This window comes from Neoarius graeffei, chromosome 12, assembly GCF_027579695.1.
Source record: "Neoarius graeffei isolate fNeoGra1 chromosome 12, fNeoGra1.pri, whole genome shotgun sequence".
Lineage (NCBI taxonomy): Eukaryota > Metazoa > Chordata > Actinopteri > Siluriformes > Ariidae > Neoarius > Neoarius graeffei.
In genome coordinates this window covers 54297612-54318783 of record NC_083580.1, presented here as the reverse complement: position 1 = coordinate 54318783, position 21172 = coordinate 54297612, and the positions used below count along the sequence as shown (strand labels likewise).

Here is a 21172-nt window from a genome sequence, read left to right as displayed (position 1 = left end):
ATCTTCACAAAACGTCTATTTTTGCACTAAAAATCATTGGGGGAGGTCTAGTCGGTTTTAATCGCCTTGCACGAGACCGGCGGCTCAATACAGCCGGTGTTCTGTAAAGTTATTCTACCTCTTGGATTTGTCCTACCAAGCCTACTGCGCATGCGCAAAATCCAGGAGGGTAGGAAAATTCAACTGACTCGTCTGCCGAGCCGTGCTGCTTGTCAGGAAAATCCTACCTCAAGCTTCCAGCTGTTTTGACGCTGTTTTTTTTAATATTACATTCAAATTGTTTGATTTACTCAACCAAATAAGCTATATTCAATAATTACAATGTAGGCATATTTGCAATTCAGAAACGTATAAAATACAGTATTTATAAACAAACGAAACGATGCCCCGTCATAACTTTGACTGCACAGTGCCCACTACGTGACAGAATTAGCAAGTTCTCATACAGACTGTTTTATTATTCAAAACAAGTCATTACAAATTATTTGACTCGGCCAAAGACTCGACCAATACGCACAAAACATAAAAATCGGCAAATGCGTGAAATAGCCCAGCTGATCGGTAGGACGAAACTCGGTCCAAATTCCAAGATATGACGTCATGTGTTCTGCGCATGCGCAGTAGGCTTGGTAGGACAAATCCAAGAGATAGGATAACTTTACAGAACACCTGACTCACGGAGTTTTATGCCAGCTGAGCGTGGAACACATCTTGACTGCGACTCAGCAGTGTTGCCAGATTGGGCGGTTTCCCACCCTGTTGGGCGGTTTCAAGTGCATTTTGGTGGGTTTTGAACATATTTTGGGCTGGAAAACGTCAGCAGTATCTGGCAACACTGCTCAGGAGTGCATGACAGAGCTAAAAATAGCTATTGCGTGACCTGGCACCGCATACATGAATTTTGTACTTACAGGGTGTAAGATCAGACATAGTTAAGATGCCATCAAAAAGGAAAGCTAAGGAGGTGTTTGAGAGAGATGCAAAGAGGGCTAGAAAAGAACACACAGACAGACTGAAGGAAAAGATGAAAAAGAACAAGTTTGCAAAACTGAAAGAGATGTTAAAGAAAAGAAAATTAAAAGACTTTCATTAGATGCTGTTTGACAGACTATGAACATTTTGTAAATAGCTTTAATAGAGGAATGCAAATACTATAGAACTAATAACTAATAGCCTTACTGAAAGATGAATTGAAAGAAATAGCTGGGAGTGATGCAAAGAGGAATAGACGGAGCCAGAAGTAAAAGAAAAGATGTAAATAATATATTAGATAAGAAACATTAGTTTTTTTAAACTTTTGCTCTGTAGACAAGAGACATTGTGACAGATTCTTGAAAAAAGCCAGGACATAATACAAGAAATACTAAATACAGAAATTACTAAATTTCTGATAGACTTATTATAAAGTCATTTTGAAAGGCACATCAAAGTTTTCTTTTATTAACATTTCTTTAAATTGTTATTTACACATTTTTTTACTTTTATTTTGATTAAGAGATAAAATAGGCACTTATTAGATATTTCAAGGTATTTTACATGGATCTTTCATTTTAAAATAGAAAACTGTTGATAGGTATTTTATATGGCAAAATGAAGACCAAGATTAGTCAAATATTTACTTATTGAGATCAATTTTTTACTTGCAGGAAATGCTCAGAATACACCATATAACACATAAAATGGCTTGGTGTCTATATTACAAACTTTCAAGCACCACTGTAAACTCTGGGGGAAACACTGCACATGCAATATTGATTGTAGCTAAGAAGACTGACAAAACCTTCCCATGACTGCAAAGTTAATGGAGACTACCTTTGCCTTGAGGCACAAAGAAATCATAAATGATTACCTGCCTGTTGGAGAGATCCTGGAATGCTGGCCTGCCCTTAAAATAGAGTCACAGGTAAAAATATTTTCCATAGTACACCTTTGTTTGGCTGTGTCAGTGATAACTCAGATTTACATAAAACTTGGTATATGCTGTTGTAGTGTAAGGATCTGCATGTTTTTCCCAAATTTGACAAGCATTTATAGTACCATGTCTGTGTTTTGCCATTACGGTTCAGTCGTGTAGCGCAATTCATTGCTGTTTATCCTACTTTTAATTTTCTACAGGGCACATATATACACTATACTCTGACTTAAAAAGTAATTTTATATTTTTGCAGATTTGCACAGAGTTTCACAGGATTATAAACACAAACCAGAAGAACCACTTCTATGCCGTGTTGGATCGACATGCCCCCTGTCTTCAGAGCTTGTTCAGGAAGAAAGCTGCTCGCACAGGGAAAGTAGCTGAAGCTTTGGATCAGCTCTTCAGCGTTTATGATCTCCAGGTGATTTGGTTATGCTTCTTGGTGCTTGATGAAGATACTACAGTGGATTATGTTAGAACTCTCATCTCTGCAGTCATGAGAGGGCTTTTTCTTGCGATGTATAGGATTGTTTGGCTATACTGTTGAAGTGAAGCAAGAATATGTTCTCACACTCAAGGGACAAGTTGTCAGACGTGCTGCTGTCCTCCCTGCGCTCCCTGCATATCTGCATGAGGATAACTCCAGGTTTCTGAAACTCCGGGATGTAAGTCAGCACATTCATTGTTTATCCTGGATTATTATTAATCTTTTTTTTGTCAGAGTTACCCAGGAAGAAAATACTTTTAATTTTTATTGAGTCTGGAAAAGTATGAACTGTCCTGGTGTCATCAGAGCCTGATTGTGTCAGTGAGGAATAATTAATCAAACTTTGTGTCTTCTTTTGCTCATATCTCATTCAGCTTCTTGCTGCAAGTTTTGAATAGTACCATAATTATTGTAGGGTGTAGAATAAATGCAAATCATAAAACAAGTGACATATTAATCATTTAATCATCTCCTCTTACTTTATTCAACAAGTGTTTCATATGATGTTCACTTATGGATGTCTTCAAAATTAAGCTAAGGTTTTAGAGTAAAAATGGGCTCCCCTAGTGTTATGAAATTCACACTTAAGGGAGAGCTTTCTTTCATGCAGTATCAGTGTTCACTAGAAAACGATCTCTAGTGTACCCATATGTATTTTCAGCATAGTAAAAGGAGATTATACTGTTAAAATATATTCTGTTGCCAGTTTGGGTACAGCTAGCTAGTTGTAAAACTAATACAGTCCTGCAATAAATCCTACCCTCATGAAGGTTATAATGTTCAGTGTTTGTTTTAGAGAGGTTGAGTTAACTATGTGGTCATTCTGGAGGCTGTAGTGTTTGGTGCTGTTAAATTGTACTGTGCTATGCTTAGACCCCTACTCTCATTAATATAATTAAGGTGTTTGTTTGTTTGTTTGTTTGTTTGTTTGTTTGTTTTACATTCTGATCTTCATGAAGATAGGAATCATTGCAGGGCTGTTGGATAAGACAGTTATTACTAGGTATAAAATGTGTAGCCTGTAGACATAACAAAGTGATAATCACGTTACACATTCCAAGACTTGCAGGGCTGAAATAATATAAAAGTCTGGACAAGATGATGAATACTTGTCTATAAATGTTTACCTTATAAATCAAAACTAAAATGAATTGGCAAAATCAATCAAGCTTGAATGGAAAATACCAAGTGAACAGACTTGAAGTTACAACCTGAGTGAATTCTGAGCAGCATATACAGTGGTGCGTGAAAGTTTGTGAACCCTTTAGAATTTATATTTCTGCATAAATATGACCTAAAACATCATCAGATTTTCACACAAGTCCTAAAAGTAGATAAAGAGAACCCAGTTAAACAAATGAGACAAAAATATTATATTTGGTCATTTATTTATTGAGGAAAATGATCCAATATTACATATCAGTAAGTGGCAAAAGTATATAAACCTTTGCTTTCAGTATCTGGTGTGACCCCCTTGTGCAGCAATAACTGCAGCTAAACGTTTCCGGTAACTGTTGATCAATTCTTCACACCGGCTTGGTGGAATTTTAGCCCATTCCTCCGTACAGAACAGCTTCAACTCTGGGATGTTGGTGGGTTTCCTCACATGAACTGCTCACTTCAGGTCCTTCCACAACATTTCGATTGGATTAAGGTCAGGACTTTGACTTGGCCATTCCAAAACATTAACTTTCTTCTTCTTCTTTAACCATTCTTTGGTAGAATGACTTGTGTGCTTAGGGTCGTTGGCTTGCTGCATGACCCACCTTCTCTTGACATTCAGTTCATGGACAGATGTCCTGACATTTTCCTTTAGAATTTGCTGGTATAATTCAGAATTTGTTGTTCCATCAATGATGGCAAGCCGTCCTGGCCCAGATGCAGCAAAACAGGCCCAAACCATGATACTACCACCACCCTGTTTCACAGATGGGATAAGGTTTTTATGCTGGAATGCAATGTTTTCCTTTCTCCAAACATAACGCTTCTCATTTAAACCAAAAAGTTCTATTTTGGTCTCATCCATCCACAAAACATTTTTCCAATAGCCTTCTGGCTTGTCCACGTGATCTTTAGCAAACTGCAGACGAGCAGCAATGTTCTTTTTGGAGAGCAGTGGCTTTCTCCTTGCAACCCTGCCATGCACACCACTGTTGTTCAGTGTTCTCCTGATGGTGGACTCATGAACATTAACATTAGCCAATGTGAGAGAGGCCTTCAGTTGCTTAGAAGTTACCCTGGGGTCCTTTGTGACCTCGCCAACTATTACACGCCTTGCTCTTGGAGTGATCTTTGTTGGTCGACCACTTCTGGGGAGGGTAAGAATGGTCTTGAATTTCCTCCATTTGTACACAATCTGTCTGACTGTGGATTGGTGAAGTCCAAACTCTTTAGAGATGGGTTTGTAATCTTTTCCAGTCTGATGAGCATCAACAACACTTTTTTTGAGGTCCTCAGAGATCTCCTTTGTTCGTGCCATGATACACTTCCACAAACATGTGTTGTGAAGATCAGACTTTGATAGAGCCCTGTTCTTTAAATCAAACAGGGTGCCCACTCACACCTGATTGTCATCCCATTGATTGAAAACACCTGACTCTAATTTCACCTTCAAGTTAACTGCTAATCCTAGAGGCTCACATACTTTTGCCACTCACAGATATGTAATATTGGTTCATTTTCCTCAATAAATAAATGACCAATATACTGTTTTTGTCTTATTTGTTTAACTGGGTTCTCTTTATCTACTTTTAGGACTTATGTTTAAATCTGATGATTTTTTAGGTCATATTTATGCAGAAATATAGAAAATTCTAAAGGGTTCACAAACTTTCAAGCACCACTGTACATATAAGGACTCTCAGTAACACACAGACTTTGCGAAAGCCTTGTATTTTGTATCATTTTCTGGTTTTGACCATGTTTGTGTTTTTGGATTATGAGTATTGTATTCTCTCTGATATCCAGTCTGTACCTCACTGGACCACTGCCTGATTTTTGACTCTGTCTACATTTTGGATCTGTTTGCTAGCATGCTTTCAATGATACTCTTCCTGCACTAACATCCATCTACCGCCCTTACGTGACATCCATCCATTATCCTTAACCGCTTATCCTGTACAGGGTCGCGGGCAAGCTGGAACCTATCCCAGCTGACGATGGGCAAGAGGCGGGGTACACCCTGGAGAAGTCACCAGATCATCGCAGGGCTGATGCATGGAGATAAACAAACAACAATTCACATTCATATTCACACCTACGGTCAATTTAGAGCCACCAGTTAACCTAACCTGCATGTCTTTGGACTGTGGGGGGAAACCGGAGCACCCGGAGGAAACCCACACAGATATGGGGAGAACATGCAAACTCCACACAGAAAGGCTGGGCTCAAACCCAGAACCTTCTTGCTGTGAGGCGACAGTGCTAACCACCACGCCACCCCCTTATATGACAGAAACTGTCAATTGTCTAACAAGCTAGTGGACTAATCAAATTGTTTTAACTAATTTTATATGAAACTATTGTGAATATTTTCCATAAAATGTGACTGTAAATAATCCAACATTATTTTTAAAAAAGCAATTTAAAAATAAGCACTGGATAAAAACTCATCTACTTTTTGGAAATAAAGATATATTTCGTTGTCTGGTGGTCAAATGTTTGAGATATGTTGCCTTGCACTTACGGTTGGGTTCTCTGTGGTGGTACACATTCATACATACGGATGTCGTACAGCCAAGTCATCAAAAATCAGGTTGATGGATTACCATATTCTTCTCTGTGCATGTTTCATGTGCAGGAGGAGCTCTGCTCTTAATTTAAGCCCTTTCAGTATGTGTATCGGTTTTTAGATTCAAATTTTGTCCTAGTGTTGTTTTAAAGCAGGATGTTTAATAGCTAGTGTAATCTCTTATTTAACACATCATCATTACTTAAGTCCACTTTGAAGGTGGAGTACATTTTTGGTAAAAATTTAAACTGACCTCCAGACTTCATTTGAGTCAGTGTAGAGTGACTGCAGTGCGTAAAAAGTATAATCTATTACTGATCTCATCTCATTATCTCTAGCCACTTTATCCTGTTCTACAGGGTCACAGGCAAGCTGGAGCCTATCCCAGCTGACTACAGGCAAAGGCAGGGTACACCCTGGACAAGTCGCCAGGTCATCACAGGGCTGACACATAGACACAGACAACCATTCACACTCACATTCACACCTACGGTCAATTTAGAGTCACCAGTTAACCTAACCTGCATGTCTTTGGACTGTGGGGGAAACCGGAGCACCCGGAGGAAACCCACACGGGCACGAGGAGAACATGCAAACTCCGCACAGAAAGGCCCTCGCAGGTCACGGGGCTCGAACCCGGACCTTCTTGCTGTGAGGCGACAGCACTAACCACTACACCACCATGCCGCCCATTACTGATGATAAACCCATAAAATGTTATTTCTTTACAGGGTGTTGAATGCACTTTTAAAAATCAAATATTCTTGACACATTTCTGTTTTGTGTATCCCTGAAACCTGGCTCTTTCCTGGAATATGATAGTTTTAGACATTTTAAGTTTGATTGGTAGGATCCAGGTTTGCAAGTGAATTTCTTTTTCACAGGGTGGCAGGGTCTTAAAGGAACAGTCCACCGTACTTCCATAATGAAATATGCTCTTATCTGAATTGAGACGAGCTGCTCCGTACCTCTCCGAGCTTTGCGCGACATCCCAGTCAGTCAGACGCGCTGTCACTCCTGTTAGCAATGTAGCTAGGCTCAGCATGGCCAATGGTATTTTTGGGGGCTGTAGTTAGATGCGACCAAACTCTTCCGCGTTTTTCCTGTTTACATAGGTTTATATGACCAGTGACATGAAACAAGTTCAGTTACACAAATTGAAACGTAGCGATTTTCTATGCTATGGAAAGTCCGCACTATAATGACAGGCGTACTAACACCTTCTGCGCGCTTCGACAGCGCATTGATACAGAGCTCAGTATCAATGCGCTGTTGAAGCGCGCAGAAGGTGTTAGTACGCCTGTCATTATAGTGCGGACTTTCCATAGCATAGAAAATCGCTACGTTTCAATTTGTGTAACTGAACTTGTTTCATGTCACTGGTCATATAAACCTATGTAAACAGGAAAAACGCGGAAGAGTTTGGTCGCATCTAACTACAGCCCCAAAAAATACCATTGGCCATGCTGAGCCTAGCTACATTGCTAACAGGAGTGACAGCGCGTCTGACTGACTGGGAGGTCGCACAAAGCTCGGAGAGGTACGGAGCAGCTCGTCTCAATTCAGATAAGAGCATATTTCATTATGGAAGTACGGTGGACTGTTCCTTTAAGGTTCCACCATGTTGCTTATATTTGGGAACCCCATCTCAGAGAGCACATACAGGACCAGTCAAAATTTTGGACACACCTACTGGTAGTTTTTTCTGTATTTTGACTATTTTCTACATTGTAGAGCAATACTGAAGACATAAAAACTATGCAATAACACATTGAGCATTTGTGGAATTATGCTGGTAAACAAAAAAAAGTGTTTAACAATATGTTTCATATTTTAGATTCTTCAGAGTAGCCAGTGTTTACCTCGATGATGCTTTGTACACTATTGGCATCATCTTAACCAGCTTCATGAGGTGGTCACCTGGAATGCTTTTCAATTAACAGGTATGCCTTGTCAAAAGTTAATTAGTGCAATTTCTTGCCTTCTTAATGGGTCTGAGATCAAACAGTAAATAATAAAGTAAATAGCCTGATTCCACAACTGCAGTAATCCATAATTATATCAAGAGCCACTCCAACTAAGTAGAGAAATGACAGTCCATCATTACTTTAAGACATGAAGTGTCTTTTAATTAATAAAAAATAAAGAAAAAACATTGAATTAGGGAGGTGTGAACAAACTGTTGTCTGGTACTGTATATTAGGTTAGGGTTGGGCTTCGGCTTGTTAATAGCTATCAACTTCTGATGCTGATTCTCCCCCCCATCAAACAATGCAGTGAAACCAAAGCCATTCACCAGCCAGTCAGGTAGCACTTTACCCCCTTGATATTCATAAATTAGTTGTTTAATTACAGAGAATGTAATCCATATATGTAGTTTAATTTTAATTGTAATAAACAAATTGTATTTTCTAGGGTGGCTTTTTTGATAGTAGGATCTATTCCAGCATGTATGCATTTCAAACAAAGCAGACTAAAATTTCCGTATGACTGTTTATTGAAGTTCATTGTTCACACATTGTCTTATAATGAACATTAATTCTGCAGTAACAGGTAGCAGTGTTTGTTACAAAGAAATAATTACATAAAAGAAAGCACGATAAATAACAAATGACCAAGTTAAAAACAAAAATCACCAATAAGCCAGCAACAGACAGAGGAGCAAAACACTGACACTTAACAGTTGAAATCACATTTCAGCAAACACCATCACATTTTTTCCTCCCATAACTCTTAAGCGCACATCAACAGCATTACTAAGAAGTGTGCAATGTGTGTGTGTGGATGTTGAGCACATGCTCACAAACACACACTGTAGTGAGAACATTTGTACTGAAGCCTCACACAGTTTCTGTACAGTTTGCTGACTAGCTAAATTGTTAATTAACTAGCCTGCTAATTCATTAGCATCAAACAGTAGTGGACCTCCAGCAATAAAGATGGAGGATTAAAATTCAATCACATGACTCACGTCTGTTAAAAGTTCCTTCGTAAACAGCTTCAAAAGGCAAATGACCGATAAAGTAACAGAACAGCGCTTAAACTCACCAGAGGGACTAAACCAAGGGGAAGCAGTGAAAGCAGGAATGGAATACTGCAGTTAATTTGAATAAACATGCTGTGTATGAAGCGTGTGTCTTGTATGAGGCATGTGTGGGGTTGTATAAAGCATGCGCATGTGTATTATTTAGGAGGACTGAGAAGAGAAAGCAGTGATGATCTCGTGGCAAGTGATGAAGGTGAAAAAGTAAACGCAGAGATCAGAAAAAACATCTCCCATCGTCCTGTAGGTTTCTGCCGAGCGACTAATCACTTCAGCTGGAATCCCTGAGAGGAGCAGCGCTGCAGACAGCACTGTCGTCTTCATCTTCCTGTCCACCTGGATATGGACACAAAGAGGGCACCGTCAGAGCAGAACATTTATACAGTGGGACAAAGTTCCCTCACACAGTGACAACTAACCCAGCACATTAACGCAATTACTGCAGTGCCTGTACTAGTGTTTATTCTGCTCTACGTGTATTTAACAGATGCCTTTATACAGTATTAATTGTTTAACAGTGTTTCTGGCAGTACTGGGACTTAAACTCACAACCTCCTGAACACAAGCTCATGACCTTCACCATGAACAGCCCTGATCCATAAAATTAACATCACTGTCTGTCTGTATGCCTGTCTCTGACAGTCTGTTATTGTTGTCTCTGTGTTTCTGTCCATCATTTTCAGTGTGTCCATCAGGGCTGGCTGTCTGGCCATTGATGTCTGTCTGTCTGACTCACCTTTGGGAAGTATTTGTATAAACCCATGTAGGCGAGCTCCAGGGTGAGAAAGGGTGCAAATATGGACTATTAAAAAAAAAAAGAGAGGGAGAGAGAGAAAGCACAAATTAGGCAGTTGATGAAAATCAATTAAACAACTGATCAGATAATTAGTCAATTATCTAATAAAGGGTGCAAATGTGTTTCAGTGTCACTCTCACCAGGTAATGACAGACAAATATGCGTACACACACAGCCAACACCACGCTGCCAAGTAGCCGGAAAAGCTGAAATGAGTCAAATACGTCCACGTCTGCGCCGCTCTCCTGAGATGCCTTTTCATTGGTCAGTTGACCCCGCAGCTTGATTGCATCATCAAAGCGAGACAAGTAGGTGTTCAGGCCCCTGCGAGGGGAACGAGAGTGCTCTTCACTCGACGTCTCCCCCCGTGGCCTGAGCCGAACCCCTCGCTCCATTTCCTCCCCCTCCTCCTCCTCCTCCTCCCTTCTCTCATCCATCACCAATCCCTCACTCCGAGTCTCTGAGACAAATGGGGACACCCTTTTAGTGGACACAGAGGAGGAGAAACACTCATTCCTATCCAAGTCCAAGTGGAATCGTGGCTCTGTCACACGCCGGGCTTCTGGAAAGAAGGGGGGGGGGGGGGGGAGAGAACTGATTGAAGATTTGCTCTCCAGTGAAGTAAGGAAGTAGGCAGCTAAAATTCAAAATGTCTTATTTTATACAGAATGCAATACATAGGGGTTTCTCATTATTTATTTAAAATTGTGCATTTACACTTATAACGAGCAAGCAGTGAAACCCAAATGGGTCACAGGTTCTTCACCCAAATTGAGGTAGTTCTGGAACAAAGCTGTAAATGGGAAAATCAAGTCTGCAGGTGGTGGTTTTTGGGCTAGTCTGCAAGGGGCTCCTGGGTAGCACAACAGAAAAGTGTCTGCCCTATCATCTGGAGATGATAGTTTGAATCCTGATGATGCCACCAAGAGAGCGCTCAAGATAGCAAAATCCTCCCAGGTCAAGGATGAACACCTGCTCTCTCTCACCAAGAAAGCACAGCAGAGGATGTACTTCCTGTTGCAGCTAAAGAAGTTTGATCTGCCAAAGGCAATGATGGTGCACTTTTACACCACTATCATCATCTAGTCCATCCTCACCTCCTCCATCACTGCCAGGGACAAGGGCAGATTGCAGTGCATCATTCATTCTGCTGAGAGGATGATTGGCTGCAACCTTCTGTCTCTTCAGGACTTGTATGAGTCCAGGACCCTGAGGAGAGCAGAAAGGATTGTGGCCAACCCCTCTCGCCCCGGACACAAACTTTTGGAATCACTCCACTCTGGTAGGAGGTTGCGGTCCATTAAAACCAAAACCTCAGGTCATAAGGCCAGCTTTTTCCCCCACTGCAGCTGGCCTCATCAATAAGGTCAGAGACCCCCCCCCACTGACTAACCTTACACCTTCAATCTGCGACATTAATGCACTTTGTCTCTGAACTGCGATTTTGCACATTTCAAGGTCACGTCATGCATCTTCATTCTGTGAACTTTTATTGCACATTCTGGCACACACTGCACAGCTTGGCTACTTATTTAACCCATTGCACGTATTCTCTTCCTCTCACACACACATCACGACTCTTCTCCAGTTTCATCATGTGACCCATTTTTGCACCTTCCAGAACATACTGTACAGCTTGGACTTCAAAACAACTAATGCACATACCCCTTAAATATGACCACTTTTCACATTTCTATATTTTAGACTAATTTTTTATTCTATGTATATAGCTATACTTTTGTCTTTGCTAAATTTTATTTTCACTGTTCAAGCACCAATCACCAAAGCAAATTCCTTGTATAGTGTCTTGCAAAAGTATTGTGTTTGTCCTGTTTTGTTGCATTACAAGCTGGAATTAAAAAGGATTTTTGGGGGGTTAGTACCATTTGATTTACACAACATGCCTACCACTTTAAACGTGCAAATTGTTTTTGTTTTTTTATTGTGACACAAACGATAATTAAGATGAAAAAACTGTATAGATCAGGGTTGGGTCAGAAAAAAAAATTCCAAACTTTGAATATCCCAGGGAGCACCATTAAATCCATTATAGTAAAATGGAAAGAATATGGCACCACTACAAACCTGACAAGAGAAGGCCGCCCACTAAAACTCACAGACTGGGCAAGGAGTGCATTAATCAGAGATGAAACAAAGACATCAAAGATAACACTGAAGGAGCTGCAAAGATCCACAGCGGAGATGGTAGTATCTGTCCATAGGACCACTTTAAGCCATACACTCCACAGAGTGGGGCTTTATGGAAGAGTGGCCAGAAAAAAGTAATTGCTTAAGAAAACATATTTGGAGTTTGCCCAACAGCATGTGGCTGACTCCCCAAACACATGGAAGAAGATTCTCTGGTCAAATGAAACTAAAATTTATCTTTTTGGCCATCATGGGAAATGCCATGTGTGGCACAAACCCAACACCCAGAGAACACCATTCCTACAGTGAAGCATGGTGGTAGTAGCATCATGCTGTGGGAATGTTTTTCATCTGCAGGGACAGGAAAGCTGGTTGGCACTAAATACAGGGCAATTCTAGAGGAAAACCTGTTTGAGTCAGCCAGAGGTTCACATTCCAGCACAGGCCTCAACATTAACTTTTGACACCTGCAGGGCAAATGGCCTCAACCCCCCCCCCCCTTGAATTTCCTTTTGCCCTAAAATTTTTCTGTATTTTGGCAAGTTTTCAAGTACACGGTTCAAGGCAATACTGATATGTTTTCTAGGGGTATAATTGAGTTATTTAGACAAAAGTAGGTTTTTTTATTATTTTAAAAAAAATTTATTTCTGCAACAGAACAAGAAGACAAGCCCTGAAAACATGAAACATAAATTAATATATGTAAGACTTACATATGGTATGAGTATATAATGCATCTTTTTATATAGAGTTTAGGACACAAAACACACTTTGTTTTGCCTATAACAATGACTAACAATATTCTCATCTCATCTCATTATCTCTAGCCACTTTATCCTGTTCTACAGGGTCGCAGGCAAGCTGGAGCCTATCCCAGCTGACTACGGGTGAAAGGCAGGGTACACCCTGGACAAGTCGCCAGGTCATCACATGGCACTAACAATATTGCAAAGATGAATTATAAAACTAAAAGCATTATGAAACAAGAGTCTGTACTGCAGTTACTGTCTTATTCAGTTTTCCATTGCATTTAGGAGGAAATTAAACAGCCTGTCCTCCTCATCTACATCAGCTTCCTGTGCAGCCTCTGCAAATTGTGACTGCCGTTCACCATAGGTGGACTGCCCTCTCAGCATTATATGCATCAAGATCCGGCCCTGTAGAGCAGGTTCTCAACCTTTTCTGCTTTAAGGCCCATCTATTCATACATGTACTGAGTCGGGGCCTGTTAAAAAAAGATCTCCAATTATTTTGGCTCATCTATTCTATTAGAATCTAATAATCTACTGTAAAGTGTATTAATGGGATGCAACATCACTCCCTGTTACAGATAGGAATTTAAATAAATGCAATTAAAAATTTTTTTTAGATTGTAGGTATTGTACTTAAAACTGTATGGATGTGCCAGAAGCCAAACCATGCAAGCAGGGCATTCTCAGTCAAAAGGGATTAATGATCCGAAAGTGGAGTCTGATCAATTAACACAAGAACTTATTGCCATGTTTGTGTACAGCAAACAAGCAGATTATTAAAACCAAAAAGTACACTCAAAAGAAGTGGATACAGAAACCAATCAATGGGATTAGATCCTTACACGCTAAGAAGAATTTTTCCTATGAAAGAAAAATTTACCACCTAAATTTGACGAGTAGAATAAAATTTGATCATATTGTAGCTGTAACTAAATACAAAGACAATAATGTGAAGATAATTAACAACAGATTTTAAGGGGGGGTTCAAAATATTATGTATATTTTAGTCTTTTGTATTTGTAATTATTCGTATCTGTACATGTACGACCCCACCAGCTCTGCTGACCAACTTATCGTGTTTAAATAAAATTATTCATTCATTATGAGTTGGAAAATTATCCATCCGTTGAGTCCCCTGACATCTCAAACTACCTGGTGCTGCAGACATCATTCTACAGTAGTGCTTGAAAGTTTGTGAACCCTTTAGAACTTTCTATAGTTCTGCATAAATAAGACCTAAATCATCATCATCAGATTTTCACACAAAGTCCTAAAAGTAGATAAAGAGAACCCAGTTAAACAAATGAGATAAAAATATTATACTTGGTCATTTATTTATTGAGGAAAATGATGCAATATTACATAACTGTGAGTGGCAAAACCTTTGCTTTCAGTATCTGGTGTGACTCCCTTGTGCAGCAATAACTGCAGCTAAACGTTTCCGGTAACTGTTGATCAGTCCTGCACACCGGCTTGGAGGAATTTTAGCCCATTCATCTGTACAGAACAGCTTCAACTCTGGGATGTTGGTAGGTTTCCTCACATGAACTGCTCACTTCAGGTCCTTCCACAACATTTCGATTGGATTAAGGTCAGGACTTTGACTTGACCATTCCAAAACATTAACTTTATTCTTCTTTAACCATTCTTTGGTAGAACAACTTGTGTGCTTAGGGTCGTTGTCTTGCTGCATGACCCACCTTCTCTTGAGATTCAGTTCATGGACAGATGTCCTGACATTTTCCTTTACAGTTCGCTGGTATAATTCAGAATTCATTGTTCCATCAGTGATGGCAAGCCGTCCTGGCCCAGATGCAGCAAAACAGGCCCAAACCATGATACTACCACCACCATGTTTGGATAAGGTTCTTATGCTGGAATGCAGTGTTTTCCTTTCTCCAAACATAATGCTTCTCATCTCATCTCATCTCATTATCTCTAGCCACTTTATCCTGTTCTACAGGGTCGCAGGCAAGCTGAAGCCTATCCCAGCTGACTACAGGCGAAAGGCAGGGTACACCCTGGACAAGTCGCCAGGTCATCACAGGGCTGACACATGGACACAGACAACCATTCGCACTCACATTCACACCTACGGTCAATTTAGAGACACCAGTTAACCTAACCTGCATGTCTTTGGACTGTGGGGGAAACCGGAGCACCCGGAGGAAACCCACGTGGACACGGGGAGAACATGCAAACTCCACATAGAAAGGCCCTCACCGGCCACGCGGCTCGAACCCGGACCTTCTTGCTGTGAGGCGACAGCACTAACCACTACGCCACCGTGCCGCCCATAATGCTTCTCATTTAAACCAAAAAGTTCTATTTTGGTCTCATCCGTCCACAAAACATTTTTCCAATAGCCTTCTGGCTTGTCCACATGATCTTTAGCAAACTGCAGATGAGCAGCAATGTTCTTTTTGGAGAGCAGTGGCTTTCTCCTTGCAACCCTGCCATGCATACCACTGTTGTTCAATGTTCTCCTGATGGTGGACTCATGAACATTAGCCAATGTGAGAGAGGCCTTCAGTTGCTTAGAAGTTCCACTGGGGTCCTTTGTGACCTCGCCAACTATTACATGCCTTGCTCTTGGAGTGATCTTTGTTGGTCGACCACTCCTGGGGAGGGTAACAATGGCCTTGAATTTCCTCCATTTGTACACAATCTGACTGTGGATTGGTGGAGTCCAAACTCTTTAGAGATGGGTTTGTAACCTTTTCCAGCCTGATAAGCATCAACAATGCTTTTTCTGAGGTCCTCAGAAATCTCCTTTGTTCGTGCCATGATACACTTCCACAAACGTGTTGTGAAGATCGGACTTTGATAGATCCCTGTTCTTTAAATAAAACAGGGTGCCCACTCACACCTGATCGTCATCCCATTGATTGAAAACACCTGACTAATTTCACCTTCAAATTAACTGCTAATCCTAGAAGTTCACATACTTTTACTACTCACATATGTAATATTGGATCATTTTCCTCAATAAATAAATGACCAAGTATAATATTTTTGTCTCGTTTGTTTAACTGGGTTCTCTTTATCTACTTTTAGGACTTGTGTGAAAAACTGATGTTTTAGGTCATATTTACGCAGAAATATAGAAAATTCTTAAGGGTTCACAAACTTTCAAGCACCACTCTACACGGACACACAGATGAAAACCTGGAAAAGCATGGAGGTGTACAACTTTTTATACATGGCTGGGTTAAAGATCTGGGGATCAGGACACTACAAGATAAATCCTGTATCGTTTTTGCCTGGGTAAATAGAGTGTTTCTGGGCTTTTTTTCCGCATCTTTGCGATGGTTGCTAGGACGCTACAAGTTTTGGTATCGGGTGTAAACAAACGACAGCCGTTCGATTCCCAATCCTCCCTGCTCTTCTCTTCCAGCAGGCATCACAGATCCATATAATTACCCACAAACGTATCTCTCTCGCTCACTCTTTCTGTGTGCGCACGTGCTGAGAATCCCAGGTCACAGATGTTACTTGATATGGGGACGGTAAACACTATATGCACCACTTTAAGAACACGCACATGCGCCTGAAGCGAGCCAATCTGCCCGAACTTCTTGGTTGGGCAAATCGGGCAATGCCTGGCACTGAGGCTAGCAGCAGGACAATGACCCTAAACATACTGCTAAAGCTACACTGGAGTGGTTTAAAGAGAAACATTCAAATGCCTTGGAGTAACCTAATCAAAGCCCAGACCTCAATCCAATGGAGAATCTGTGGCATCACTTGAAGATTGCTGTACACCAACGCAACCCATTTAACTTGAAGGAGTTGGAGCACTTTTGCCTTGAGGAATGGGCAAAAATCTCAGTGGCTAGATGTGCTGAGCTAATCGAGACATACCACAAGAGATTTGCAGCTGTAATTGCAGCAAAAGGTGGCTCTACAAAGTATTGACTGACTTGGGGGTGGGGATCCAGATTTCTGTTTTGTTTGGTTTTTTTCTTCATCTTATTGTGTTACAATAAAACAACCATTTCACCTTTAAAGTTGTAGGCATGTTGTAGGAGCTTGTCATTAACTTCAGAAAACGACCGGTTAAAACAAATGCCAGCCTGGTGATCTCTGGAGAGGAGGTGGAACATGTGGGGAGCTTCAACTACCTCGGTGTTCACCTCTCAGAGGACCTGACATGGGGCGTGAACACCAGAGAGGTGGTGAAGAAGGCCCAGCAGAGACTCTTCCTCCTGCGATCCCTGAGGAAAATTGAGCTCTCACAGAAGCTCCTCACCAACTTCTACCAGCGTACCATACAAAGTGTTCTGAGCTATGGATGCATAGTGTGGTTCTCCAGCTGCACCTCAGACGAGAGGAAAAATCTGCAGCGGCTCATCAGGACTGCATCTAAAAATCAACGGTACCACTCTCCAATCCCTGGAACAGATCTACTCTGCCAGGCTGAGAAACAGAGCCACAAAGATTAGGACTGACTGCACTCACCCTGGACAATGTCTTTTTGACACCCTTCCCTCTGGCAGACTTAGGATCATAAAGTCACGAACAGCAAGACACCAAAATAACTTCTTCCCCAGGGCTGTAAAAGCTCTGCTGGAGGCCTGATCCTGACTTGGACTCTCACTCTGCACCTTACTGTGTTTGGCTATATTGAATAATTACAGACTGCAATTTATACTGCTGCTTATATGCCAATATGCTGCTTTTTAAAAGCTTATGTATATTATTTTATTGATATGCTGCTGTGATCTGAGCCCTCAAACATTTTTCGTTGTATAGTAATGTGCAATGACAATAAAGAATCTTTCTATCCATCTCTTCTTCTTCTTCTGGCTGCTCCCAATTAGGGGTCGCCACAGTGGATCTTTCGTCTCCGTTGCTCCCTGTCTTCAGCATCCTTCTCTACCACACCTGCCACTTTCATGCCCTCTCTCACCACATCCATGTATCTCCTCTTTGGCCTTCCTCATTTTCATTTGCCTGGCAGCTCCATCCTCAACATTCTCCTTCCAACATGCTCTGCATCTCTTCTCAGGACGTGCCCATACCATCTCAGTCTCATCTCTCTTAGCTTAATTCCCAAGCTCTCCACATGCGCTCTCCCTCTGATGTGCTCGTTCCTTATCCTGTCCAACCTCCCATCGCAAACCTTAACATCCTCAACTCCGCCACCTCCATCTTTGCCTCCTGTCTCTTCGTTAAGGGTACTGTCTCCAATCCATACATCACAGCTGGTCTGACTACTTACCTTTCACGTTTTCTGGGACTTTCCTATCACAAATGACTCCCGAAATCCTTCTCCAACTGCTCCACCCTGCCTGCACTCTCTTTCTCACCTCACTATCGCAGCCCCCATTTTCCTGCACAGTCGACCCCAGGTAAACTGTGCAGGAATCTCTCTATCTATCTGTTGGATAAATCAAATGGTGCTAACCTCCCAAAAATCCATTTTAATTCCAGCTTGTAATGGGTAGCAGGGTGGTGTAAGTGGTTAGCACGGTCACCTGACAGCAAGAAGGTTCTGGGTTCGAGCCCAGCAGCCGGCGGGAGCCATTCTGTGTGGAGTTTGCATGTTCTCTGCATGGGTTTCTTCTGGGTGCTCTGGTTTCACCCACAGTCCAAAGACATGCAGGTTTGGTTAATATGGGATGGCCTTGGGCTGAGGTGCCCTTGAACGAGGCACCTAACTCCCAACTGCTCCCTGGGTGCTGTTAGCATGGCTGCCCATTGCTCTGGGTATGTGTGTGTGTTCACTGCTTCAGATGGGTTAAATACAGAGAGGAATTTCACAAGTGTGTGATGAATAAAGTTGTGCTTTCTTTCTTTTGCGACAAAACAGGACAAACACCAAGGAGAATGAATATTTTTGTAAGACACTGTATGTGAGAACAGTCTTGGCAATAAACTTGATTCCAATTCTAATTCTGACTTTAATTATTTATTCCCCTGTCTAGTGTATAACGCATAAACACGGCCTGATCCTCTGTTCACAATAACAGCACCGGAACCGAGGTCCGAGCGCATATTAAACTGCTAACTAAAGTAAATACGAAAAGTATAATGTTTATTTCTCACCGCTGTTTTCTCCGTCATTTTTATTAAAGCCCACTATTCTGTTCATCCTCTGCTCGGAATTCATTAAGAGCTTCCTGCGGCGGATTTCTGCTCGTCTCTGAGCCGCGCTCACTCCTCTGTCCTCCAGCGTCGAGCTCTCAGCCTCCATCCTGCTAACACACACTTCGTTTTCGTATTTATTAAATCCTTATTGAACAAACTCGTGTCTTTTACCACTTCAATACAATTCACCAGCGCAACGTCCTGCACTACAATAAATGGTGCTTTGTTCAGGGCGCACAGTGATGATGTCATCACACCAAACGTAGTTGCTGTCTGGTTATATTTACCAAAGCATTAGCAATGTTTTAAATATATTGTGTTACTGTGTTTACAGAAAGTCAGTCTAGCGTGATTTTCCTCATCGTGATCTCAAGTATAACAATGTTATTGTTTTATTTAGTTTTATTGTCGAAAATAATAAAGGTATGAGATATATTAAAGGCGTCGTGCGGTAATTTCAGCAATCAGGCTATATCATGTGTCAAAATGTCAGGTTTGGTGGGTTATTCAAGCTCCTCGGTTTCCTGCGATCTCAGTGTCACGATGCGCCCGCTACAAGCATTTAAAGTTGACGCGCACAGCCAAATTTAGGCAGCCAGCCGTTAACTAGGTCAGCTTATGTGTGACGTCATACCAGTAACCTCCCTTGGGTGATGCTGGCCTGTCCCCATGTTTTCTCTATAGCGTGCGTTTACCAGAGTTGTTTACATTGCGGATTTTGTGGATTTATTCAGTTCGTGGATAGTTTTGAACACTCAAAACACTATGAAGTGATGTATTAATATTCTGTGATACAAAATGCCTAATCGGTGTATTGTGTTTGGCTGTAACAACAAACACTGAACACTATTTGTGACTGTTATCAATGGATCTGATTTCAAGGTCATGGCTAGGTATTGATAGAAAAAAAATAATTTTTTTAAAAACACATTGTGGCAGCGGGGGCGTGGTCAAGCGCCGGTCTGTGACAGGATCATTACACCTGACGGTAATTAACCTGTGTTTTGTGTGTTTTCCCAGTAACCGCGCCCTACTTAAGGAGGCAGAGCAGAGAAGAGCTCATCCCAGGACAAGAACACAGTGTGTGTTTCGCTATCAGATTAAAACTGGCGGTTATACTGAAAAGTCTGGCAATAAAAAGTCTATTTGCATCTGAAGCGTTGTCCTGCCATCCTCTGTGCTCCACCCACACTTCAGAGAGCTCTACAGTGGTGCCAAAACCCGGGACAAGGTGGAGCACCAACCTCGCAGCCCCATGGAATCCTCCCCGTTCGCGGACCTGGTCCACGCCCTCGCCACGGCTCAGCAAAGCCAGCACCAGGCGCTCGTCACGCTCCGAAAGGAGCAAGAGCGGCGCTTCGAAGCCCTGGTGCTGGCCCAGCAGGAAGATCGCGAGGCGTTCCGGCATCTCGCATCGGCGGGGTCCACCAGCGCCCCGGCCGCGGGCCCGTCTCCCCTCACCGTGACCAAGATGGGCCCGAAGGACGACCCCGAGGCGTTTCTCACATTGTTCGAGCAGGTCGCCGAAGCCTCGGGGTGGCCGATGGAGCAGCGCGCGGCGCGCCTCCTCCCCATCCTGACGGGAGAGGCGCAGCTGGCCGCGCTATAACTCCCCGCCGGCTGGCCTACGCGGACCTTCGCCGGGCCGTCCTCCAGCGCGCGGAAGCGCTGGCGCTGTTCTGGCGTGCGCCCCACACGCTGGAGGACGGCCTGGCGAAGGTCCGCGTAGGCCAGCCGGCGGGGAGTTATAGCGCGGCCAGCTGCGCCTCTCCCGTCAGGATGGGGAGGAGGCGCGCCGCGCGCTGCTCCATCGGCCACCCCGAGGCTTCGGCGACCTGCTCGAACAATGTGAGAAACGCCTCGGGGTCGTCCTTCGGGCCCATCTTGGTCACGGTGAGGGGAGACGGGCCCGAGGCCGGGGCGCTGGTGGACCCCGCCGACGCGAGATGCCGGAACGCCTCGCGATCTTCCTGCTGGGCCAACACCAGGGCTTCGAAGCGCCGCTCTTGCTCCTTTCGGAGCGTGACAAGCGCCTGGTGCTGGCTTTGCTGAGCCGTGGCGAGGACCAGGTCCGCGAACGGGGAGGATTCCATGGGGCTGCGAGGTTGGTGCTCCACCTTGTCCCGGGTTTTGGCACCACTGTAGAGCTCTCTGAAGTGTGGGTGGAGCACAGAGGATGGCAGGACAACGCTTCAGATGCAAATAGGC

The 21172-nt window shown here is 42.6% G+C and overlaps 1 protein-coding gene across 2 annotated transcripts; it reads right to left on the bottom strand.

Moving 5' to 3' along the window:
* Nucleotides 1-8611: 8611 nt before the first annotated feature.
* Nucleotides 8612-19203, bottom strand: camlg (calcium modulating ligand). Of its 2 annotated transcripts, none has more exons than XM_060936033.1 (4): nucleotides 18923-19203; nucleotides 10112-10533; nucleotides 9912-9977; nucleotides 8612-9511 (listed from the first exon to the last, which is right to left on the bottom strand). In XM_060936033.1, the coding sequence occupies exons 1-4, from the start codon at nucleotides 19068-19070 to the stop codon at nucleotides 9320-9322; spliced, it is 828 nt and encodes a 275-aa protein (XP_060792016.1). In that variant the 5' UTR covers nucleotides 19071-19203; the 3' UTR covers nucleotides 8612-9319. The 2 variants fall into 2 exon arrangements, with proteins under 2 accessions (XP_060792016.1, XP_060792017.1); XM_060936034.1 differs by having other exon boundaries at nucleotides 10112-10530.
* Between the last annotated feature and the right edge of the window lie 1969 nt (nucleotides 19204-21172).